The sequence below is a fragment of the Oryzias latipes genome, chromosome 5 (genome assembly GCF_002234675.1).
Source record: "Oryzias latipes chromosome 5, ASM223467v1".
NCBI lineage: Eukaryota > Metazoa > Chordata > Actinopteri > Beloniformes > Adrianichthyidae > Oryzias > Oryzias latipes.
This window is the reverse complement of record NC_019863.2, coordinates 11297172-11324195: the sequence shown is the minus strand read 5'-3', so window position 1 is coordinate 11324195 and position 27024 is coordinate 11297172. Positions and strand designations below refer to the sequence as shown.

At 39.5% G+C, this 27024-nt stretch overlaps 1 protein-coding gene across 5 annotated transcripts; it reads right to left on the bottom strand.

Annotated features, from left to right (window-relative positions):
- Positions 1-3383: 3383 nt before the first annotated feature.
- arhgap40 (Rho GTPase activating protein 40) lies at positions 3384-26788 on the bottom strand. 5 transcript variants are annotated; one of them, XM_020703187.2, is made up of 17 exons: positions 26612-26788; positions 24383-24507; positions 19849-20117; positions 14844-15061; positions 13876-14090; positions 13255-13333; positions 12016-12170; positions 10075-10240; positions 9513-9604; positions 9079-9156; positions 8203-8362; positions 7502-7584; positions 6087-6293; positions 5829-5972; positions 5560-5711; positions 5323-5378; positions 3384-4921 (listed from the first exon to the last, which is right to left on the bottom strand). In XM_020703187.2, exons 3-17 carry the CDS (start codon positions 20025-20027, stop codon positions 4815-4817), a joined length of 2091 nt encoding a protein of 696 aa, XP_020558846.1. In that variant the 5' UTR covers positions 20028-20117; positions 24383-24507; positions 26612-26788; the 3' UTR covers positions 3384-4814. The 5 variants fall into 5 exon arrangements, with proteins under 5 accessions (XP_020558846.1, XP_020558848.1, XP_020558847.1 ...); XM_020703189.2 differs by lacking the exon at positions 19849-20117 and having other exon boundaries at positions 24373-24507; positions 26612-26787; XM_020703188.2 differs by lacking the exon at positions 19849-20117 and having other exon boundaries at positions 26612-26787.
- Between the last annotated feature and the right edge of the window lie 236 nt (positions 26789-27024).

Genomic DNA, 27024 nt, shown 5'->3' with positions numbered 1-27024 from the left:
AGCACCTGCTGGACCCCGGAGAGGCGTCCTGACGGAAAAGCCTCTCCTGCCTGTCTGTCTGCTTCAAGTGTGGCACTGATAGGCTCTGAGAGCTGCAAGCCTAGGAGACAAGTAGCACAACAAAAACACGAACAAGCAGGCTCAAACGAGAGCTGAAGTCCTCGTAAGGAGAAAATCAAAGCGTGTAACATGTGAACACAGGCAGTTTGGGTACCGTGTGTAACAAATAAAGGGATAAAAGCCAGGATGCAGAGGCAGTTAAATGATCTGTTTTGTTGCTAGGAGACATTGGGGCTGGATGCTGAAGATAAACGCTGAGATCCACCCCTGGCAGGGAGTAGAGGGTGGGTGAGAGCCTGGGTGGAGGGCTGAGTGCACGAAGGGATGAGTTGATATATGGAGGCAGAGGAGAGTCACATGACCAAGATAAGCTCCCCACATTATTCCCTTTACGTGATTCTGTGTTTTGTTGAGAGCTGTTGCTCTATAAAACATTTCTCAGAGATCTTATGTAGACGTGTGCAAGAACTTCTAAACACAAAAAGTTTCCAGACATCACAATTAAATTCTGAGATAAAACAAACAAACCATCAAAAACTATACTGGTGACTTTCTATCCATCTGTTAATAGATGAATTCATGTGGGGCTCTAGACATTTGTTCAGCTGATCACAGAGGTCCTTCCTTCAAAATAAAATTGCTGGGTTCTTTTTCTTTCTTTTTTTTTTGTGATCAATGTACCAACCTTGTTGGTAAAATTCACTTTCCTGAAATTTCCTTTAAAATGTGTGTTTTTCAGATTTTCTAAAAAGATGTTTGATTTACATGAGCAAAGTGTGGAAGGATTTACACATTTAAAATGGTAAATGGCGTATACTTATATAGTGCCTTTCTTCCTACAAGGACAAAGCGCTTTACAGTCACAGACCCATTCACCCAGTCACACACACATTCACACACTGGTGGTTGCACCACTGCCAAACACAGGTGCCAACCTACCACCAGAGGCAAGGTGGGGTTCAGTGTCTTGCCCAAGGACACTTTGGCTCATGGGTGTGCAAGGCGGGAATCGAACCTGCAACCTTACGATCATGGCACGACCGCCCTGCCGCTGCACCACGGCCGCCCATACATTTACAAACGTTTATGGACTGATAAGTCAAAGAACCTCTTGTATACATGTATTTCTGACTAAAATTATTAATAAAAGTCAGAAGTGGCTAATATTTGACCCTTTAAATTATTTTAACTTCAGTTTTTGAGTAAATCATTTGACAAAATATGACGTCCAGACTTGAAGCCTCCATACTCACAAAATTGAACTGAAATGCAATGCAAGTTGAGAAAAAAATGTATGACTTTTAGCCTACTTGTGCAAACTTGAGCACACGCTGTAGGCATGAAGCTTACAGCCACGATAATTCATCCCTCACTTCAACAGAATCCGAAGCAGAACTTCACTATTACCCAAAGCATCTCCTCAGTGGTGTCACCTCTTCAGCAGGTGCAAGAAGGAAAACCACGTCTGCCAGCACACAAGCACAGGAAAGAGCGTCAGCTCCTTCTGCCATCCCCCATCAATGTGGTCAGCTCAGCGCACACAAAAAACAATGGGACTAAGAGAGCTTCCTCCATTAAATGTGAGGGAAGTGGTGTGCAATAAGTGCACATCGTGATTAGTTGTTAATGGGATGCAGTGGTCTGATTGGTGGAGAGAGCTGGAGGTCAGGCGTTCTGCCAGCAGTTCACACAAGGCTGCTGATTGCTATTCATCCACTGATTACAGTAATTTAGATCTGCAGCAGGCCCAAAGAGTATGCGTCTGGCAGGATGGTTGCTGCTCTGACGTTTTTGCTCTTTTTTTTTTTTTTTTTTTGTAGAAATGAATGAATGCATCTAAAATAAACCCATCATCCAGTAGATCCACATAAAAATATTCAATTTTGTGTAAAATGAAATTACTAAGGGAGATTGTAACAGAAAAAAGATGTTAATTTGGTAGCGTTTTCAATAAAAGTGGTCATTTTGATGCCCAAATGAAATCCTTCAAATATTCACTTTACCAATAATAATGCATCATCTTTAATTTACAAATCATATATGATAATCTTATCAAAGCTCTTTTTGTGGAGGAAAAAAAAAGAAAGTAAAAAAAAAAGAGACAAAGGTTTTCTTCTGTTTTCTCTCGCTGGATACTGCTCGGACATGCAGAGACCTTGAATAATCGAAGTTGATGAAGCAGTTAGTGGCAAATGTGTTTTTTTCCAGGAGGATTGGCTATGATTAAACTAGATCCTGAGCAGCTCTGGCTTCCCCACCTGAACACATTACAATGTTATTCTCTCTATTGATTACAGCAGCATTAGGAACCAAAGTCTCTCCCCCCCCCCACACACACACATTTTCTGCCTTGTCTGATACACACAGGAGGGAACTCATGCACCTGCACTAATGATAAATGATACTTTAAAAAAATCCTGATTCTGGTCTAATCTTTCTTCATCATTTTGAGAAATAACAAGAAAAGGGCAGCATTAGTCATTTTTACTGACTCAAAAAGAACAAACCTTTTTCAAAGGTTTCTACAGAAGAATGTTTTACAAATGTATGAAAACAACTTGTGTAAAGGGCATAACTAGACATTCTGATGCCTGCAGACTGACACCTGAAATCACCATTAGGTCTACACTTTTTCATCAACGCAAGACAAAAAGTCGATCCTCCAGTTCATTACCTGGATACTTTAATTAACATGGCTTTAGAGAGGAGTCTTATCCCTCACAGTCAAATATTTACAGAAACAAGGCGATGTGTGGCTTCTGTACTCTGAACTGCTGATGTAGCTCCATGTTGTGTGTTTAGACAGCTCGTACCCGTGTTCTGTCCCTCCGGGTGTTTGGGCTCACACCGTTTGCCCTCTGGGAAGCTGCTGCGAAGGTGACCTACTTCTCCTGACTGTCAGCAGAAGGTGGCCTCATCAGCTCGCTTTGTGCCGAGGCACTGAACTGTGCCTAGGACCCGGGACGGCCCAATTGGACATGTGTAATGAAGCTCATCACACACATGCACAGAAGCGCGCGCACACACACACATTCACTGCCTTCAGGTCTGAGGCTGCAGAATTTATTACTCTCAGCTGTATCAGAGAAATGTGATTCCTCTGTGTGTTTGTGATGCACCGTGCTGCCATTATGGTCCATTATGAGGAGGTGACAAAGATGGAGCAGAGGGCGTTGATGGATGTTGGTGTGGAAGCTGCTCACATTACTTCATCGAGTAGAGCGAGCAAGATGCTTCCCACAAAATGGCTGCGGTGCAGCAACATGGCTCCAACGGTGAGGAGGGAACAATTTGCATCGACGCAAAATGTTAAAAAACTCAGATCTGCTGCCCATGTTTATTATCAGAAAAGCTTCTCGAAGCGATGAATGACAACAAAGAAGCCTGCAGTGATTCCTTATTTCAGCCAAAAGTATGTAATTAAGAAATATTTACAGAAAAATTGATCCACATAACAGAAATTCATAAAAAACATGTATGCATTAAAACTTACACACACAGTTCCAGACTGACCAACTGAGTAAACATACTGTTACACTGACTGCAGCAACTTCACATTCTACCTTACACAACACAAACTACACAAGCATCAATGGCATTACATTCATATAAATATTATTTATAGTCCTGGTATTCCCCCATGAGTCACGTGAGCACTGTGGCTCCTATTCATGCGCTCCAACACTGAACTGAAGACCAGCTTCACTGTGTGTCGCTAAAAACTCCCTTTAGAGGTGCGATAACTCCTTGAGGTTGTGACACCAAATCCCTTGGCGTTGGTAGATAAAAAAAGGTCTTTTGATTTGCTTTGAGCACCGTTCTGTGAATGTCAAGCGACCTCAAACAGCAGAGATCGCAGTGTTCCTTGCATTAAGAGATATCAGTTCATCAGGTCTCATTTCCTCTTTGAATGGCAGGAATCAAGAGAAGAGCGGGCGGACGAAAGCCCTGGCTCTTTGTTTACTTCATCTTCAAAAGCTACACACTCGACACACAGGAGCAGGAAGGACAGGGTGATTGAAAAGGTTGACTCACTGATTGATCAGGAAAAATGGCATTTTTACAGGGAGTGAAGCCATCCTGACTTCTTCCTGTTCTCTTTTTTTCAACGCAACTTGCTTTGCTTTTTCTTTAATCAGTTGTATTTTAAACCACCTCTTGCTGTTCAGTTATATGCAAGACCAAGTTAAAATGTACAAAGAATGAAAAATGTATTAAGAATGAATACTACGGTTCATCCGTATCCCCCCCGCATCTGGATTAAACCTGTTTGAGAACACATGTATACTGATGTGAAGCTGGCATGAGGAAGGGGGAGGTGACTGAAGCTCGGTATAGCCAGAGGTGCTCTGCATCCCCATCTGTTTTCTCGCACTTGGACATGATTGCTTTGGTGAAAATATGTGGAGAAAAACGGTCCAGCGAGGCTGTCCATCTCATTTCCTCTTTTTTTTTTCCTTCAGCAGGTTCTCTGTAGGTAGCAATGAGTCACATAGGCAGTTTATAGCTTGCAGTTATCCGGCTCTGCAATAACGCAGGAGACCAATGATGATCCGAGGAATAACTAGGAGAGGTTGAAAAGTAAAAATAGAGGGGAACAGAAGGTGCAGTGTGTGGCGACTGCAAACAGTTTGGAGGGGTCTGCTCCAGGCAAACTCCTTTTGTGTCCATTTCTGCTCCATCCATCTGGCTCCTTCTAGCTTGTTGCTCAGAGGATAAACAAGACAGGATTTTCTTCATCGCTCTTTCAGTCTTCACGGCCCTTTGCCTCCGTTGGGTTTCATCCTTATGACCCATTCCCCTCCAGGGTTACTGTTGTACAGATCCTGTAGGTGTGTGTCTGGATCTAGACAGTGCTCACCTGCGGGAAAAACACAAGAAAATTCCTATAATTTTATTTCAATGAATATATATGCCCTGTTGTCTGAAAAAGGTCTAAAACCCTATGACAAAAAAAACAAAAATATAATACTTTAACAGCAAGAAGTTTTTTTTAATGATCAAAAAAACCTACTTTATTTGCTAAATAGATAAGAGTCTATGACATTATAATAAGTGAAAACTTTCTGTTCCATGTAAGTGCTCATGTGAGTGCACCGACATGTGTGTAATAAGCATTTGTCTGCTCTGATAACTGCAGATGCACCGTTTGCGTCTCTTTGGCTTTTGCACACTTCATTACGTAACACCTTACTAGCCTCATCAGCTCAGTGAGCAGGAAGACATGCAAATGTCAGCGGTGCAGCAGTAAAAAAAACTCACCGATGTTTCCTCCCACTTCGTACAGCGCGCAATCTGGGTAAACCACCGAGCCATTTCTGTGGACGAACAACAGCGTGTTTAATTCCCAATGCTTGTCTCAAGTGGACTGAATTTATTTTTGTTTTATGTTGAAATAATAACAATCTGTTTTAGTGCTGCATACAGACACACCTTTGATAGGTTTGAGTTAAACGTTCATTTCTTTAAAAACACAACTTATTAGTAATGCAGACATACTTTCGCGTTTTGCCTTTTCCATTTTCAGGGCTGAGGAGGAACTGCCGCTGAAACTGGGTGAGCAGGTCTGAGGCGCGGGAGTTCATGTTGAGCTGGAACTCCATGGTTCCGTTCAACAGATCTCCGTTCTGGATCTTCACTGTTCGGCAGGCCTGGAGGGCACAGAACAAACAGAGAACATTCATAACAGCACTGATCATGATGGCCAATGCATCAAACGTGAGGCTTCCTACGAACTACTAGAGGCCTGTTTGGAGAGTTACACTCACCTCAGAGTTGCTTTTCTCTGGTCTTTCCCTGTTGTCTGTGTGAATCTTCCTGAGCAGGTTCTTGAAGCGCCGATCGTAGAACTGGTAACGCCTGTTGCTGTTCTCGTTCAGCTTACGCACCTGGCTCACAAGGAAATTTGGGATCTAAAGAGACAGACATCATGAAACAAAACTAATGAGAAGACACGAAAAAAACAACAATGTAATTGCAAGAATTCCTGCTTGGTTTATGAGCAGTGTTTGGGGCTTTATTCTTACCGTCCAGAGCAGGTCTTGGTAGCGGATGAGCAGCCTCATAACATCAGCTGCCTTCTCTGCCTGTCCTTTCTCTGCTCCTTCAGTCAGCCTGCTGGGGACGGCTTTGTGGAGGAACAGGTTGGGAGCCATGATGGTCGCCACGGCCCACAGGTTCATCCTGTTCTTTTTCTCTCTGGAAACCACCTTACTGAGGAACTCGAGCAGGGCCTAAAGGACCAACAGATGGGAGATATTTGAAGCTGAAGATCTGCCAGCTGTTTCAAAGCAGATGTGGAGCTCAATCACAAAGCATGTACAGACTCCCGCCATCTCCTGAAAAATGTTCAGATTCTTTTCAAACAAAAACAGACACCATGTATATAAAAAAACTAACAAAAGAGGTAAACTGAAGCAAACTGGTTTGGAGGCTGAATCACGAGCAACGCCACTGCTGATGAGTGAATCGACATGTGTTTCAGCTGCTTCCACTGAAGTCAAAGTAATTAGTTCTGTTGAGTTTTGCACTTCTGTTTGCAGTAAGTGGAACTGATGGCACACAAAGCCAGTCATGATTATATAACAAAGGTTTACAAGTGGATAAATCTGAGTGTTAGTAAAGAGAGCTGTTGTTTAGTGGGACACATTTTTGGCAAAAACAAGGCTTTTAAAACTTTTACAGTACAGAAATGCGCCGAGTCAGGTAAAATGATGAAGTGATTTACATGTTCATGCTAAAATAAGTGGTTAGTATGCAATCACAGTAAATGCAACGTTGTAATGGAAACTTCCAGATGATCAAAATGAACTAGAAAAGTTCAATCTTCACGGAGTTTCTTAAAAACCAAAATGTATTTTAACATATTGTACCTTTATGATTCAATTGTAATATAACTAAAATTAAAATTATTTTAATGATGTAGGGCTGAAACATATCATCACAATGGAAATGTACATTATTGCATTTCGAGTTATATCTATATTCTGTTAAAGGAGAGCAAAGTGTGAACAAAAAATATCTGAAAATCTTTGGCCCTGCTGTGCTTTTGGAGGAAAACATTTAGATGAGTTTACAGACAGCTTATTCACAGAAAAAAGGGAAGATTTTGTAAATAAACTGTAATCCGGACCAAGTTCTGTCTTAAAGAAGAGTACAAACTTAATTTTGGTTTTTTTTTTTAAAAGATGTTGATAGTTGGTATCAAAGTGCTGATATGTTAGTACCTCAAATCTGTGGATAGGGATTTTTGTACTCAACTCTTTTGTGTAGATAATGTTAAGACCTTTATTTTCAGAGCCCAAACACTTGAAATTCCTAAATTCCTTTTTTATTCCATCATTATTTACCACATAAATAAATTTAGGCAATTTAAATGGATATTTGAATTAAAAGTAAGAACTGATGACGTTTGCTCAAGCTTGAACTGTGTTGTCCTTACCTTTAGTGTGTTCCTGTTGGGCTCTGGCAGCAGCAGAATAAGCAGGTTTAACATGTGAAGCTTCTGCTTCAGCTCTGTGATTTCTAGGAGAAAACAAGGAGAGACACGATGAACACTCACACACACACACACAGACACACACTGTGTTCATTTCCTCTGCTTTTGACTAAGAGTAATGTGACATCCAAAGATGAATGGCATTGCAAATGGTGGCTATTAGCTTTGTTAGCTTATGTCTCTGTGGTCACCCATCATTTATCACCCCTGCTGATCCTCCTCACAAACTGCTCATCAGTCAGCTGATTCTAATATCATTTTTAATAAAAAACTCATTTAAAAGCATCTCATCCTTCCCACTTGTTTTCGGCGGCAGCGCTTCTACTGATATCAGCTTGTTCATCTTGACTTTTAAACCAAAGCAGAAAAGATAAATGTCATAAAATTGCTGTTGTCAGGTAAAAAGAAGCATACGTGATATATGTTATTTGAACTATGCCAGGAAATGGGGGCAGCACACTTTTTGTAGAGACGAAAGAAAAGAGTTTGCATTTATGTGTTTTAAGAGGAAATATGACAGACATGATCTTATACAGAAAAGGACAAAATAAAGAAATAACTTTGACTCTGACGTCTTCTGCATCCTGACAGACAGCATGACTATTTACACTGACAGTATGAAATGATGCGTCTCGTCTACTGACCTCTTACAGCGCTGAAGGAGTTCAGATACTCGGCGGTGAGCAGAGGAGCTGGCAGCTCTCGGATAAACTTCTTCAGAAGTGCAGCAGCATCGTTTGGACTAACTTCATCCCAGCTGATGTGCCCAGAGTAAAAATTGGCTTCCAAATTCTGTTGGAGCAGCTGCAGAGAGAATTAAAAAAAAGTTTTACAACACTGTCACTTCTAAATGTAATTATTGATTTATCCTGCAGAAAAAATAGATCTGCGTTGATTTTAAGTAGGGAGTTTATACTGTGATGTTTCCATGTCTAAGAAGTAAATGACTAGAATAAATCGATTTAAGTCAGACCTTATACTCCACAAACAATCAAACAGAACCAACTAAATCAATTCAGAATATTTAAGTGGTTCCTAAGTGTAGATATTCTTATTAGGAAATTAATTATTTGGACAACTGTGTGTTTCTTTTAAAGACTACATACTAAAATCAAGTTAACTTATTTTGGTGTTAACCTGAACAGCAAACAGTGTATTTTCCTATTTCCATTCAAGTGTTTCTTATGAATACTAATTTTAGTTTACCACGGCAAGATTTCCGTGCTTTGATGTTTAAAAACAGTAACCGCGTCAGGATGAGGCCTTTCTTGCAGGAGCAAAAAAAACATTATTGACTTTGTCAGATTTGATTGCTGTTCTAAATGTCACGTGTATTTAAACAAATAAAATTTAATTGATTTCCTTCTGGTGTGTGAGTATTTCTGACATTTCATACAGTCAATACATTTGTTCCCTTTAACATGCTGAGACCTATTTCTTTTTTTTTACCCTTGAGACAAAAAGAGAAAATATTGTGTAAAAGTGACTTAGCAGACATGTTCAGAGTCCAGATACTTTACCTTAATTCTGGACTGAGATCCTGGAACCCGCAGGATCCCTTCTGAATCAATTCCTCTCTTCTCAAGAAATGACAACAACTACAAAGAGACAACAAGAGAGACATGAGTGAACACAGCAATGAGAAGAAATGGACTTCTTGCTCCCTCTGCTGGTTAGACTTGGTAAATGCTGAGGCAAACAGGGTGTGGTGGGAGCACTGCACATTCCAAGAAAACTAAGGCTATTTTAATCTATTTCATCTAAATACTGAAACCATGAGTGCAAACATGTGTTTGATGCCTAACTGCCTAACATGACTAACTCTATAGGTTAAGCAAAGCATGGCATTGATAAATGTTGGAGAGGGTGTGTGCAAACACCACTCAACATATAGTTAACAATCCCTAATGATGTGTGCATAAAGGAAGGTGTTCCTGTCTTAATGGATACGTACCCTCTCTAGGAACAGTGGAATTGTGGTGTTTGGTTTCAATTTCTGATCATGCTCCAGCAGCGCAGCCAACGGCACTCCAAAAAGTGAGTTATCTAAAGGAACAAATAAAAGTGCAAACAAATTCAACTTTAGAAAAACAAAAACAATCAACAGTTTTTTGTGTCTGGTCAAAGTTGTTAGTCAAAAAGCTACAATGTTAAATGCAGGATTAATGGTTGGAACATTTGTTTTTTTCCCCCCACAGATATTCTAGTTTACATAAAAAAGTACTATATTTTCCTATTTTTTTGCTTACTTTAGACCAAAAATGTTATTACTGCAGTTGAACCAAGGAGTTCTGAGGTCTCTGACAGTTGAAAACCCTCAAGGCCATTTAAAGAAATTTTGTGAACAACAGTGAGCCTCAATTTTCCCAGTTAAGATCAAGATTAAACTAAACACAATTCTTTCCAGAGGTAAAAGAATCAACAAAAACATTTTTGCTGTCTAAAAGTCACCTGTGCCAGTCTCTGGTGAGTTTTACGTTTTTTTTCCCAAAGGTAGTGATTGCAGTTTTACATACCAGGGATTTTTCTCTTTGCTGTTTTGTGCCTTTTCACCTCCAGCTCCAAAAGGTCACACAGTGCTGTCAAATCAATGAGCGCCAACTGACGCACCTTCTTCATGTCAACAGGAGAGAGATCGTGAATACGAGTCACACCTAGACGGCACTTAGGGCAAATCACCATCTGAAGATGCAAAATGGTTGAAAAGTCAATGATTGTGAAAAAAGTTAGGGCAAAGGTCAAAAACTATAAATGTAGATGTACATAAAACATACATAATACTAAATAAGGGAGCAGAAATGAGTAAATGTAAGACACACACAAAATCCGAATGATTCAGTCTTCAATTTTTTTTAAATGCTCATCAGGAAAAGGTTAATAAATCCAAACCACTAACACAAATGCTTCCTCCTTTTAGTGGAAATCCATTTAGCCTGAAATAGAAAAATTAGTCTGAAGGCTTTTTGTCACAAAAGCTCTCTTTGTTTAGGCCTAATCCTCACAATCCTTGTGAAATCAGAAGCAGTGCTGAGTGTAAATGTCCCTTGTTGTTAAACGGTTTACAAGGGAATTTTAATCTTGCTGTTTAACTGGTTTGACACAAGCAGTGACTTAAACTGCATGATTTCTACAGAACTGTTGAAAAAAGTAACTGACTGTCAAAGATTCTGCAAGCTGTCCCAATTAAAGGATGAGAGAGCTCTGGTTTGTTTATTGTAAATACACTTCAACTTTGAGAAACAGAATGAAGAAAATAAAAAATTAAAATCAAGACAATCACATTGTATGATTTTCATAGAATGCATTTGGTCAACAAAAGTTCAGCTCAATACTTTGTAATGTAAATGTTGGCAACAGACGTCAAACACTTTCTGTAGATCTCCACCAGGTTTGCACTGTAGCTGCTATTTTGGTCCATTCTGTCACGCAGATCTTCTCCAGAGCTTTAATGCTTTGTGGCTGTCGGTGGGCTACAAGAACTTACAACTCCATCCACAAATTCTCGTTTGGAGAATTTGCTTTCTGTAGCCACTCCTTTGTTACCCAGGTGATGTGTTTGAAATCATTGTCATGGTGGAAGATCCAGCCATGTTTCATCATCAATGCTCTCACTTTTGGAAGGAGATTTTTGTCCAAAATCTCACCGTACATAGCCCCCTAATAGTTTCCTTTGAACAGATCGATCATCCTATCCCTTTTGCAGAACAGCAGCCCAAAATCATGATGGTTCCACCTCCATGCTTCACAGTGGGTATGGTGTTCTTCGGATACAATTCAGCATTATTTCCCCTTTAGATCAACCCTGACGTGTTCACAGGATTGCAGGACTGCAGAATTTGAATGCATTATAATGTAGTTTGTTACTGATGGTAACCTTATTGCTTATTATTGTGGATCAGGTCATCCCAGTCTTGTTCAGGTCTACAAACATGACCTTGTTGTCCTTTGACAGCTCTTTGGTTTTGGTCATGGTGGAGAGGTTGCAGTCTGACTGTGTCAGGGTGTGGACATGTGTCTTTATACAGATAACCAGTTCAAGCAGATGGTAATCTGTTTGAATGGGGTTAGGGTTAAAATAGAATTCAAACATGAATATATGGGTAGTGAGTGGAGGAGAAAGGAACATCTTAAAGAGGAAGTAACAGGTCTGTGAGGGACAGATTTCTGGCTTATTTGGAACTGCTACGCCTTAAGTATACAGTGTGATTTCCTAGATTCTTATTTTACATTCTGTTTCTTATGAACTTTACAGACTTCTCTGGTCATCTTAACAGGGAAAGGTTAATTTATCTGTGACAGTCAGCTCGCTTTTTTTTTTATCCTACTGGAGTTACTTTTTGCTCATATCATAAAATACTTCCAATTTTCAAATGTATCATAGTTTGTTAAACATAGTTATCTATCCTTACTTAAATCAGAAACCAGATAGGTCAGAGAGCAGGAGTCTGGGTGCTTACAGGAAGCGTGCCATCATCTTTCCTGCGTTGGCTGTTCTGGCTGTTATTCTGTGGCAGTTTGGCTTGCTTTAGAAAGATGACGGCCTGTTCACAGTAAGCCACGTCTGTGATTAAGAATTCTTCTTTGGGAGCAGTGCGATGATGTTCTGGTGTCACTGCAGAAGACACAAAAACACCAGTCTATCAGATCACTGATGTAAGAGCAGTGCAAACATTTCATGACAGAAAAACATCTGAATGCATGCAGACGTGTTGGACCAAGAGAAAGAAAGGATCAGACATGAACTCTTCAACAAGGAAATCTTCAACAAGCTCCTTTGGTCTGTGTTACACAAACAGGAACTGTACACGGCAGGTTAAAAGAGATGGATCTAAATTGATAGACCAGTGTTTGGGATGTGATTCAGCCTGTACTCATGAAAAGATCAGAAACGTTCAAACTCTACCTGCTCTATAAACACAACTCACAAAAACAGTTTCGTCTTAAAATATTTATTGCTTTTTGAGGTTTTGATTTAATTATAATTTATAATTAATTAGAATCCTGAAATTTACGTGATAAAACTAATTGAGCAGTGCATCCATTTTCTATCTTTATGTGTTTGTAGAATAGCAGAGTATGGTAAATGGCGTATACTTGTATAGCGCTTTTCTACCTACAAGGACAAAGCACTTTTACAGTCACCAACCCATTCACCCAGTCACACACATTCACACACACTGGTGGCCGCTTCTCTGCTAAACACAGAGGCACGGTGGGGTTCAGTGTCTTGCCCAAGGACACTTCAACTCATGGGCGTGCAAGGCGGGAATCGAACCTGCAACCTTACGATCATGGCTCAACCGCCCTACCGCTGCACCACGGCCGCCCTCAGTATGACTGGATTATGGAGTATCACAACTTTGCAAAAGTATAAAATAAATAACTTAATACAGGTGGGATTATATAAACCTTGCTTCTTCCCACTCATTTTTAAGCAACAAGACAAACTCTACTTTAGTTTAGTGAACATTCACTATATTTAATGTATTTAACTGACCCAAGTCTTTTATTATTTTTTAAATACATTTTTTTTCTTATATTTTTGTTAATTTCTCATTGTTTTTTCATCAATCCATTTCTTTATTTCTGAAATGAGTTTTATTTATCTGTGATTTTTTGTTGGTGCTGTCTACAATTAATGTTTGATATCAATCAATCAAACCAGTTCAAATGAATTATAAATGCACAGTTCTTACCTGACATTGCCGTTTTTGTAACTGAAGCCATTATTCCTTTTTCCAGCTCTTCACTATTTTTAGACTCAGGCAGAAGGTTCTGGTGAAAAAAATCAGTCACTCATTTTAAATGTTATCCTTTCCTGTAAATGTAGTTGGTTTTTTTTGTTTTCATTTCCCCCAAGGACTGCAGACTGAAACAACACGTAATCATTTGATAAAGCATTGATAAGAATCACAGCTGTTGAAGGCCATCACAGACGAAGCATGACCTTTACATATGATTTGCCTTCAAATCATCCCAATACACTGGGACAGCAGAGAGTCCTGCACAAGCCAACTGGGAAAAGGTATTTTGTTTACATGGCAAGACATTCTCAGCATGTCACACAAAAACACTCCCGTGCTGTAAACCAAACATGAGCATTTATGGAAGGCAGGATAACAGGTTATGGGAGTATTTAGCAATAAATCAGTTATGTGCACTTGAGTAACCCTTCATAACATAGCAGATGTAACATGTTTATGCTCATCTCCTGAACTGAAGATAGAGGAAAGCACCTATGCTGGTTAAGAGCCCAAACATTTCTGACCAAATGGAAAACAACCTACAAGATCAGGAATCATGTTGAAAATCCTAACCTGAGCTATAGGAGTCCTGAAGATCTCACGAACGTCCCGGGGTGGCGGTTTGTCCTTTTTGCGGAGGGTGTAGGAATCCAGCCGACGCTTCACAGCCTCAACCTGTGTCCTGGTCAAAGTGGACAGCAGCACCGCGTTATCTACATCCTCACTGTCGTCCTGGATGAGGGTCGATAATCCAGCATCAGCCAGCCACTGCTCCTCTTGTTCTCCCTCTGAGACAAAAAAAAAAAAAAAACACGCACAACAAGAGCAGAGATTTAAAAACATGATGAGCAAACAATGGTGTAATATTTGAGAAAGATTCTCAATCAACGCCTCATAAAGAAACGGCTAAATTATATGAGAGTTCGCCACAGCAGTTTTGGTTTCAAAATAAACAGCTACAAAGATTAGCAGCTACCATTGATTCCAAATGTAATCTGGGGCTCAAAATCCTTTTATAGACTTGTGAAGATTTGACTGGTGACTTGTCTTTAATTTGAGCTCAAACCAATAAACAAATGACTAGATACAGTAATTCATAAATATCTTAGCATTCTTATTTTTTTTTAAAAAGTACTTCATCAAAATTATGGGGTCTGATTATAGGAAATGGGGAAAAAACGGAATTCAGTCTCAGAAAAGTTTTGAAAAGTCGACAGTTTAAGACTAAAATAAGCAAAAAAATGTAATAAAATTAAAAAAAGCTTCCAGTAAAAATATATAGTAAGCACTTATGAGTGACCATTTAGCTCCCGATCAAAAAACCCTCCCATCACATAGTGGCTGAAGGCGTTGTCATGGAAATGGACTCTACTTTGCCGCATGAGAGAAACCTGATATGTTACCATGGCAAATGCATCTTTTCATGGAGAGCTGTGGAAAATCTAAGCAGCAGCTGCGTAGAGAGGTTCTTATTACTCCCACACATAAACTTTCATTTCTGTCCATTCTGAATCTGAAAGCATCAGAATAACAGTGTTTACCCTCTGACTGTCTAGAGTCTCTCCTGGTGCAGTCGAGGTCTGTGTCGCCACTCCCCTGTCGGATGGTCTCGACTTCACTCCAAAAAGAGTCAAGGCACAGTTTGTCGAGATGCTGCTCCTGGTCCTGGGAGGGCTGTATGCTCTGTGCTTGCTCAGAAGTCGTTTGGTCCTGCGGGCAGGCCCAGGGCTCCACGCTCATCTCGGTGGGGCTGGGATCTCTGGTGCAGACATACGCACACGTAAAGAAATCGCACATGCAAACAAATGAGCAGAGACAAAGACTCAGACGGAGCAGGTGGAATGACAAAGACAGGCGGCGAGAGGAGGATGAATCTTCCGGGACAGCTTGAAGATACAGAGGGACAAAAGGAGAGGCGTAGTTAGATGGCGAGAGTGGAGACAAAGGGGGGTCTCTATTGTTCCTGTGATGTGTGGCCTGGAAGACAAGTACCTGACACATCCACTAGATGTCACTGTAACCATGTGAAATCAGTTTTTTTAGGGGCCACACCCCTATTTAGACTAAAAGATCTGCAATTATTGCTCTTTCTGTATAAAATAAACTCAAATGCATAACTGAGGTGGTTAGCAAAAATAAATGAGAATAAAAATTGTGCTTGTGGATTCATTATTAAACTCAGCAATGAAAAAGGGTGCCTGATTTTCTGGTTTTCAGTGCTTCACAGCAAAGCTCTCAGTTCTCTTCTAACAATGGGACACAGTGAGCCAGCAGACACTTGCACCCTGAAGCTCCTATGTGACCCTCATCACAGCTACAGGAGATGGTCTGCTGACTCTGATGCATGGTTCAGTCACACTGTTCATACCAATGAATCTAGAAATAAAACAAGAAGTTACTCCTACATTTGTCAGAGAATGTCAGATAGAATCTTGTGCCATTGTGACTGATGACAAACCACAAAGCAATGACTGTTGTCAGTAAATTGTTGTCAGTAAAGCGTGAAGTTACTGCCATTCTTAATGTGTGAATGACGGGAGCTTTTTTTAGCGGTTCCTCATTCATGTTCATGTTTAAATAGACTGAAGCAGTTGGTTAGACCAGTTTCAAGATGGGGGCGGGGGGTGGGGGTGTTACTCCGGGGTTCAGGGTTTCAGTGGGATTCAGTTTGGAAACAGATTTGTATCTTGTCAATTCAAGAAATAGAGAACATGGGAACCGAGAAAATATGGCGTTTGTTAAGAAATACAAAAAGCAAAATTATTTTTCTACTAGAAATACTAAGAAACTGAACACATGTGACAAGAAGAGCATGAATGTGAGAATAGTGTTTATCTTATAGGTACAGTTTTTAAATTGCATGTCTACTTAACCCAAATCTTGCATTGTAACAGATCTTTACAAAATTTAAATAATTGAAATCAATCTTAATTGTTAAATATTATGAATAAATTGAAATTCTTGCTTAACTGGCAGCCAGCATTTCATAGATGATGAGACACTGTTGACTGAATCGTAAAATCCCAACCCGACTATAGAGACGACCATTTTTTTTTTACTATAAACTGCTTCAAAGAGTATCTGTCAACAGCAAACGTGTTTAAAAATCTTTACTGGTCTCAAAGCCAGCAAGCTAACATTCCAGCAAACAAAACAGCTAGTTATGTTTAAATACCTGCTTATGATACTGCTATAGAGTAACTAAAAATATTTCTGCAAAAGCACACTAATGGGTAACTTATCAACTCCACTGGCATCGGCATTGATCCCGAGTCATTTTCAATGTGCACACTGACTTCTTTTTGCATCTGGTTAATTGGAACGATACACTGGCAGCTCACAGGGCACAAAGATGATGAAGAGATCCCATTTTGGGTCATTACTAATGAAGAGAATAAAAGAGCGCCACTGTCCAAGCAAGGCAGTGAGACACAGCTTTCTGGAGTTTCTTGTTCATAAACCTTGAGTTTGGAAAATTTGGGCTTAAACAAGAATGCAAAAGCATTACAGGAACAGTTTGAGAAACAGATATAACAATCTTATCACTGAATCTGGCAATTTTAAATTTTTGGCATTTTTGCTTATTTTTAAAACCATTGTCATTACAACTACACATTCCTGATGTCTGGATATGTAGCTCTACAGACCTGAAGTCACAGTTTTCTGCATTTATACTGCATACTTCCAGAAATATTCAATAATCTCAGCTCTATTTAAATGAATGATTCTAGTGCATATAACTGTACAAAAGGAAACTAATAATTCATTAAATTAAACAGAAAAAAAGTATCTCATCAAAAACTCAAAAGAATCTAAATTTTTTAACATTAACTTAGCATCACAAACCATAGACTTTAGTGCACGTAAAACTGGAGATTCTCCACTCACTTTTAGGTCACCACACAGAACAGCATTAATGCTCCATAAGGGTTCAAATTTTCAAAAAACAAGCTAGGCTCTGACCAAAAAAAACAAACCAACATGGATTTAGTTTGGCTGACCAGCCTCCAGGCCTGTTTTAAACCTACCTCCATTGTTTTCTGTAGTGCAATGATTTCCCGCGCTTGCCCCGTAATGGGCTACGGTTGGGACTGAGCCTAAAAAGAGTAAAATTGTTGCCTAGTAACGTCTTGGTGGACCCTAGTCTCCCTATCACCACCTCCTCTCTGGCTCCCATATCCAGTCTGCTGTGTGAATCCAACAGATGTGACTGCACACCATGTGAGCCAGGTGAAAATCTCTGGCTTGTTCCTTGAGCTCTGAAAGCCTTCTGTGTGGCTTCGGGCTGAGTGACGTGCTTTTGAGCCAAGTGCGGCTGAAACTGGAATTCAGGAGTGAGTGACAGCCCTTTCTCACCTGTCCCTCCCTCCCTCTTTACTCTGACATGACACACCTATGTCTGATGTCCATCAGCTTCCTCTCTGATTACACAGCATTCTGTTACATTCCACTTTGAAGTCACTCGTTAAAAATCTTGAAGCCCAACAAAAACGATCCTTGTTTAAGCCCAAAAGACACAAATGACAGAGCTTCTTAAGTTTAAAACCCCTTTATGGTCATACTTCAGACACTTCTTTAGTACTGACTAGAAAGCTTTTTACGAATGCAGTCATTACGGGCTCTTTGTCGGAACAATGCTTTACATTAATGTTATGTTTAGAAGAAACCAATCAAACACACCAAAGAATAAACATGTTCTGTATAAATAAAAGTAGTTTATAATTAAACATAGATAAAATTCTCTTCACAGAAAAAGGCTAAGAAATGAGGAGTTGAACACAAAAACACCCGACGAAGGGAAAAGGACATTTGTTGCAAAATGGATGACCTCATGGCAGAATTCCTTGTTAAACCGCATGCCTAAAGTGTGGCTGCACACCTGACAAATGCCTCTCACAAGGATAATTCGTGGTGTAAGGTGTTTGTAAGTGTAAGTGAAAGTTTCTCAAGTGTCACAAGTGTAACAGGTCATTCAACTTTGAGCAGCCCAGCGACCCCTGAATACTTCACCAAATCACTGGTTGATGAATCCTTTTGCTTTTTTAAGAGGCAAATATGAACTCCCAGAAGGTGAAACATTCACAGCCTTTTATGGCAAACAGATGCAAGACAAGCATGACAAATGTGTCTGTCATCTTTCATTTAACTGAATGAAATTCTTCTTTGTCTGTGCAGACTTGAATTTTTCTAAGAAAGCCTATGAGGAATGATGGAAGTTTACTTTTTTGACGGGAATTTTAAGAAAAACTAGTAGAGCAACTTTTAAGTCCCACTTAGATCATCTTTTGATCTTTTGGGACTTTTAGTTATGATTATGTTGTTTTTAGGCAAAATTCATTTTTTCTTTGCAGAGCAGCAACAGTTCATCAGTAATTTGCCTCTGACTATTGGCGCCGAGTAAGCTTGCGTTCATTTCCCATCATCCCTTTGTTTACACTCTCTCCCACTAGCTTACAGCTCCTCATACACCAAATGTAACACTACCAGTGCAACAAAAATGGCGAGCAATAATGGAGCCATACAGTTTTGATCCAGATGTCAGCTCAGACGAGGAAAACAAAGACATACATGGATCTATTTGTGTGCAAGTGGATGGATCAGAATGGAGAGGAGCAGGGAGCTTGTGGCCTGCCAATTGTAGTTTGTATGTAATAACTACAAGCTTTTTTAAACAGTATGTTTTCATCTGATTCACAACAATTTGAATAAGGAAATAATCAGAAATGCAACTTTAAGCTTAATTTTCTTTATATATGTCCTCTATTATGAAAAAAATGCTACAATAACACGTTAAACACACCAAAAACAAGATTTTCCTCGTATTAAGTCTTTCAAACCTTCACAGTTTGTCTCACGGAAAATATGAATTTGGATATGGAATACAGAAAGTCCGAGCACAACTGAAATGATATAAAATATGCTTATTCAGAACATCTTTAATTTCAAGTCTTTATGCCTTTTAACTCATGATACAAATAGCCCTGCCTTTTCTTTTTAAAAGCTGCTGCTTCTTGTTAACAAGATTTGAACCTGATCTATAAAGCAAAGGTTCCAGGCTAAATATAAAATAGTGGTACTAAAAATGTCAGGGTGGGATTGTTAACAGTTGAATGGACAAAGAATCAACAGGAAGCTGCGCACTCTGGCTGAAGAATGCACCCTTGTGAAGTCGTCTACGTCAGCAACTGTTGGAAGGTAACCCCAACAAACAGCTCCGATCAAGGACGGAAACCTTAAAAGGCAGCTCCTACTGAAAGAACGGTTTAATCCTCATGACTCAATTCCACAAAAGGCTTCTTAGTTGCAGAGAATGCAACAGTAAGCTCATTGGGAAAGTTTTTTTCTTTCCCCCTTCAGGTACAAATAAAAAAGTAAAATAAAACGAAACTGTAAAACTTGATCCTATGGCTTTTTAAACTTTCTTCTGACCTTGATCTTGGAAAAGATTCATGTCAAAAACATGTGACAGACTAATAACAGCGACAGTTATGAGTTCTAAGCCCTAAAGAAACCAAGACTGAAGCTGGAGGAAAAACCTAATCCTACCTGGCTTTGGCCCGTCCAAGAGCCTTGCCGGAGAGCAGCAGCAGCAGAGCCGCTGAGCCCCTTCTTCCCCATGGCATCCTGCAGCTGCCCCCCCCCAAACTGCTGAGAGCTGTAGGAAAGAGCAGCTGCCTGCCACCGGCAAGCTGCTTCCTTGCAATCTCCTCAGTGCGCAACCACATCAGAGCAAGGACAGTCTGCTTGTGTTGGCTGGCACGTCACTACATTGCATCCTGGGGCAGGAAAAGAGGTCTGCTCGGGGGGCTGGGTTGCTGGGACAGACAGGAAAAATATGATATGAATGGTTGGTATGGAAAGGGCTGGGACTGTGGGTGGAGTGGATGGAGCAGAGGAGATAGCAGCTGCAAGTTGGACTGACTTTCTGACTTAACTCTTATATTATGCGCTTTTTGACAGGATGCATCTTAAATTTGGCCCCAATTCTTGGTACTTTAGGGTGTGCCTTGGTTTTTAAGAAAAGTGCAAGATGTTTAAAACGGTTGCAGTAACCTGCTTGGACATTCATTTACTGATTTTATGCAAATATGTGTAACCCTGCTCCTCTAAACTGACTAAAACTTTTCCCAGCATTATCTTTCAAACCCTTTTTACCTTTTTACTATGAAGTGATATGTATGCCACCACATTGCAAACAAAACTTTCTATGTGGCACAGAAATCGCTTCATATTTTACTTTATCTACAGAGAGGATAAATGTGAGGAACTATCAGAGACAAATAGGTCATTTGTCTAATATTTTCTTCAAAAAAAAGTGTTTTGGTCAAAAATAAAAAAAAGACAAACTAAAAAGCCAGTAATAGGACAAGTGTAACATTCTCCGCTGTACATTGTGTTAAAAGCAGAAAAGACAGATCTAGAATATATGCTGCTACTACAAAACTGTTTTAGTTCAAACCTTTTTTGAAATTCCAAAAATCAAATATTTAATTATACTGTATGTTTAGACCCTTTCCAAAAAAATATCATATAATTCTATTAAAAAATAAGCTTTCATAGAAGTTAGATTCAGGGCCCAATGTTTAATTAATTGAAATTATTTGTTTGTTTGTTTGAAAATAAATTCCAGTTCCAGCTCATAAAACCCACAAAAACAGGAATTCTAAAAAATGTAATACTGTGGAGAAATCTGCCCAGATGTTTTAAAATGAGTTTCACCAACTAATCATACACTAAATTCAAAGACCTGCACAGGTTCCCCACAGGTCATTTAATTGGTTCAATTTGGTTTAGTTGTTTAGTTCAGTTTGGCTCAATATGGGGAATACTTCAGACTTCACAACTAGCCATAAGACCATCACTGATTCCCTCTATTGCTTATGTAAGTCATCAAAGTTCCTAGTTAAGGAGGCTGACTGTTCACAGAGAGCTGTGTCCAAGCAGATCAACGGAAAGTCTAATGTTTGGGCAAAATGTGACAGGAGAAGATGCACCAGCTAAAGAGATGAGCGTGGGCTTCAGCGGATTATTAAAAGGACAAGAATATCCAGAAATGGTGGAATGAGGTGGAGGAACAGCTTCAAAAAACACCTTCAGGAGATTGACTACAACTGTAGGGTCCTGAGTCTGGACCAACGGAGGAAACGTGTCAACTGGGCCACGGAGAAGAAGGACTGGAGTGTTGGCCAGAGGTCCAAAGTCCTGTTTTATGATGAAAAGAAAATGGGTCTTTCATTTGGGAATCAAGGTCCAAAGATTTGGAGGAAGACTGGTGAGGAGCAGAACTCAAACTGATGGAGGTCCAGTGTGAAATCTCCACAGTCCGTCATGATTTGGGGTGGAATGTCCAGCGTTGGTGATCCAAAATCACTGTCACAGTCTAGCGGGATGTTCTAGAGGGCTTCATGATTCCTTCAGCTGAGGGTCTGGATGGAGATGCAGATTTCATCTTTCAGCATGACCTGGTCCCTGCCCAGAATACTGACGTATTGAAGATGGCAATATCATTTTGAAATTACTTTCTTTGATTGATTTGATCATTATAATCTCTGTCCTTATCTTTATGCAATAACTGAGGAGTAAATGGTGATTTTTCAACAGTATTGTAATTTTCTGCAATCCTGTTTTTGTGAGTTTTATGAGCTGGAAGGCCAATTTATGTAAAAACAAATAAATATTTGAAATCAATTAAAGTGTGGGCCTTAAACCTATAGTCTCCAAAGTTGAATTTTGTGGAGGAAACTATGTAAATAGATACAATTTTCCATGGTATATATTTTTGGAAATCGTCTGTAAACACAAAAGCTGTGCAGATGATGTGAATTAACAGACTGTATAGGTATGAATTAGATATTTTGTTGTATTTATTGATAGAATTGTATATACCTCACATAAAAAGGTCTTAGTGAAGGGCATCTGGTGCCTTTGCTTTAAGATGCATGCAGCTGTCTCTACACTTGGGCACTCTTCCAAGCATTTCTAAAGCTCAAACAGATTAACACAGATTAAATACACCACAGGGATGCTCCCTTGGGTATTGTTTTACTCTGCGGATCTTTGTCTTTTAATGGTTTTACTCAGTACATGTGTTTACTACTCTTTAGTAGATAGTGTTAAAAGATATGTAATCCTACATTTTTTTAAGTGATCTATTTTAATCTTTATATAATGCTATGACTAACAGTTTTTACAGCGCTATTCTACAGGAATATTCTTACATTGACGTATCTGTAAAGCCCAAGGTGGGAAGTGGGAATTTAGTTCAAAAAAACCCCAGAACCTTCTCTCAGTGTTTCTAAGTACTTTACTTTGTCTTAGATGTTTTTAATTGTCTCTGGCAGGGCAAGTCTTCTCTCGCTTTATCTGAAAATCCTCCTTAGCTCACAGATTGGTATGGAGGAAAAGGTGTGTAGAACGTGAGGGCACATCCTCCCTTGACCTTGCAGATGGCATGTGACAGGCAGCTCAGCCTTGTGGCACAGCTCATCCATCTCTTGGCAAGCGGAGAATTCAGACTTATGGAGTGTTAAGGAAGGGAGAAGACAACAGGAAAGTGTAGAAAGATAGCAGAAGGGAGGATAACGAGAGAAAAGGTCAGAGAGGATGATGATGAGACTACAGGCAAAAGGAAAACACGTTCAAAGAGAAGAGGTTCACTTCTAAAAAGCTAAAGTAATCTTTTTATAAACAAACCCTGTTCCAAAAGAAATTTCCTGCTACATTTTACATGGAGGTTTGGCACAAATGCAGGATTTCATGAGAGCAAAATACTGGGGAGAATATTTATACTGACGTTATAAAGCAACTCTGACTCAACTTAAGTAGTTATCCCTCCGCTAAGACGAATAATGTGTTGTTACAGTCATTTTAAATGGCTTTAGAAAGCTGACACTCAATGACAGGACTGACCATATATATGTAATCTGGTAGTGAGAAGGGAAGGGGGAGGACTACAGTTCCAAACAGGAGACTCCAGTTAAACCTGCTCTCTTCTTTATTTCTTCACTTTGATTTCTTTTACTCTAAAACTGTGGCCTAAACTTTGATACACTCTGAAAGCACTCAGAGCAAGGCCAAAAAAACAAACAACATCCCAGCTTCCTGCTGGATGGTTTGTTCCATCCGTGCCATCTTAAGGTCACTCACATCCGCTGGTTTTTGAGGGACATAACATCTTTGTTTTATTTACTCATACTAAGCTCATCAATGATTTTAGTGTTGTTTGCATGCATTTATTTTATCTGTGCATGTCTCTTAGATTTTTTTTTGCAAATACAGTACTTCTGAACTGACTACCGGCAGTAAAAACCATCCACGGATGTTTTGTTATTATTAGAAACGACTCATTCTGCTATGAAAAAAGTCCTCTTTATATCCATAATTTTACTGAGTAATTTGATCATTGTTAATTTCTCACAAGAGCAAGGGAAACCAAAAACAACCATGCTTTATTTAATCTTTTGTATTTGTTACAGGCTCCAAAAGTGCTTCGGTTTCCCCAAAGGCAAAGTATTTACTTAGTAAGCATAAGTTATTTCATCAACAAGCTACATTTTCTGTTTTTAAAAGCTCTTAACAACTCTGGAAATAGGCTTGGAACTAGAAAAAAATATTTTTTATGTTATTTGTTTTAACCTTTGAGCTATCAAGCAACTGCAATAAATATAAAGCATTTTGGCCTGTTAGGGTTTAGTGTTCTATGTCTTTCTACCCAGAGAAGCTCTGGCTTTGGGTCCTTTGACAGCCATTCCAGATGGCATCATTAACAAGTTAACTCTGACTATGGTGAGGTGAAAACAGGATATTCATATTCACACGAACTCCACTGCAAAGGGATATACAAGTGTACTGCACCTGCATCCAGTAAAGCAGGCAGACAATGAGAAAGCGATGGAACATTCTGGCCAGATGAGTTTTCTTGGTTGGATTTTTTTTTTTGGTATAAAAAAAAGCTGTGACAACAGCAACAATGATTCTGTGGTGAACATTCAAATCATGGTGACGTTGATTTGATGTACTGAACACAACACAACGAATGAGTCATGCACATGAAGGTTCAGTGTGTCATACACGGATTTACAACTTAGCTGCTGGTAGACTAATCTTTCATCACTTCCTCAGAGAACTGCGTGTCTCTTCTTGATTTTTTTTATGACTGCAAAGTTTGGCGTCCGTGTTCATCAGAGAAGTGTTGCTGAACTAGTTCTGGAAGCACAAATGGGGAGTGAATTAGTAGCTAACATTTTTTTATAAGTGGTCATGACAGAAACTTTGAGAAATTAAAGAAAAAAAAAGAAAAAAACACCTGCATCGTTTGGTAAGTGGTATGCCGACATGAAAGATAAACAAGCAACTTTTTTAGCGGAACAAAAACAGCGTCATGGTATCATCACACAAACATGTAAAAAATGTGAGATAACCAATGCATTTTTTTTCATGCTCCGTCATTCAACTCTTTACCATCACTGAGCTAAAGACTTGTTTTATTGAAAACATTTCAGCAGGTAACAAGTCTGCATGTCACTGTTTAGATCACAACTGTAATGGCAAACCATTGGAACCCGATGTCTGGCTTTTAGACACATTTATATTTCACTAGCTCGTGATAGAACAAAGTTTCAAAGTAAAAGACTGTAAATTGTTTACTATTATTCATTCATTATTTAATTTATGTTGCTTCTCTGCTTTTAAACAAGCTCACCTCATAGAGGCTGAACGTCTGAGCAGAGATGACGCTATCAGCTTTGACAGCCAGAAAACCTTCTCCTCTCGTGCCATATGGAGCTAAAGTGGATTAGAACAGCTGTAAGCTTTGCTCCCACTTTTCCCTCTTAGATGCTCAACAACACATTCTGGCTGTGTGTTTATACACTAGACACAGCAGTGTCTCAACAAAAAGTCTTTCACGCGTGACCAAAACTATCAATCGTCTAAAAAATGCAGCAAAAAGAATACTGGCAAAGTGTTATATTATAACTTCTTCCACTTTCGGCTTCTCCCATCAGGGGTCGCCACAGCGAACAAGTCGCATGGTAAATTTGGCAATGTTTTTTTTTACGCCGGATGCCCTTCCTGACGCAACCTTCTCTAACCGGGCTTGGAACCGGCAGAGGTAGAGAAGGGAACAGGGAGCAGCCTGGAGTCGAACCCGGGTTTCACGGACGGAAGGCGCCGCAAACCAGCACGAGCTAAACTGGCTCCGAAGTGTTATATTATAACTGATGTTTCTTATCAGTGAGGAGCTGACTGTCAAGTATGTTTGTAACCACCAGCCTTATCTAGACTGGGCAAGAAATAACATACTTTTTAGAAAATGTGTGCATGTTTTCAATACCAAAGCAACAGCAATTTTTTTTTAAATTGAATTGAATTAAAGGTATTAAAGAATTACTGGCTAAGCACTAAATTACAGATAATAGGTTTTCAAAGGGATTTTGGGAAGCTATCCTTGGCAAAACGTATAGCCTATTTGAGTGTACTACAAGTATACAGAATCTATACTAAATGTCAGGTACTACTTGAAGTTTAGTGTTTATATACCATCTCTATATTGTAAGCCTAAAATGACACAGTTAAAAAAAATGAAAAAATAAAATTAGTCTTATTATTTTTAGAGATTACTTTCAAAGTTCAGGGCTTCTTAAAAATGTTATAAATCAATAATTATTAAACATTCACAAGCCCTTTGCTTTATGTTTTAGTATTCATTTCTGATCACGTGTGTTTAAAAATAATAATAATAATAATAAACACTGCATTTGTTAGTTGTGTTCCCTCTGGCTGAACGTATAACACAGAAGAGAAAAAGCTGGTATCATTGCTTTATAGTCAGTTTAGTCTGAAAAAGTATTCCGTTAGTATAGACCAAGTACACATACATGGTCTATATAGTAAATTTGCTATACTTATACTGAAGTACCTCGTCAGAGTAAAGTGTACTGCTTTTTGCTAAGGGCATCCATCTATATATGTATTGTTATATTTTTATTTTTTACATAATATAGCTAAATGCTTCACTAAATTCATTTGTTTATATAAAGCGTTATGGTAGCCTATATTCACAACAGCAATCTGGCTGTAATTCAGGTGTGCAGCAGACAAAAAACCCGCCCATAGCAACAGCTTCAGACACCTTAGCAACCACAAACGCGCGTGCATTAACACGAGAGAATTAATCAAATAAAGCCACGAACTAAATAAAATTCACTACTAGTAAACACTGAGGTGTGCAATACGTCTCGTGACTTTTGAGTTGACAATAGCTAACTCACCTGTTTAGCTGAACAATAAGAAAAAGGGGCTAACTAACCTGGAAAAACTCCGTAGGAGCTCAAGGCGTGCGGAGAGTCGTTGGACGGCAAAAAGAATTCCTCTTCCATGTGGTTTAACAGCAGAGAGGAGTTCAGTGCTGAGCAGCGAAAACAGACAGACAGAGATGGAGGAGAGGGAGGCTGCTGCAGTTCTCCCCTCCAGGACCACGTTATCCTTCTCACCTTGCGGCTGACGTCATCACGCTTGGCTCCACAGCACTGCCATCTGACCGATGATGTTCCTGCTCTCAGATTCTGAGCAGACAAGCAGCTAAGAGATCTGGGATTTATCCTAGCTCAGTTTGATGGATTTAATCCTGAGATTCCTTGCAAAACAAAAACAGGAACGGGGCACATTTGGACAGGCAGGCAAGGCTCTAGCTCGAGCCAAACTGAAGTGGTGAACCTATCT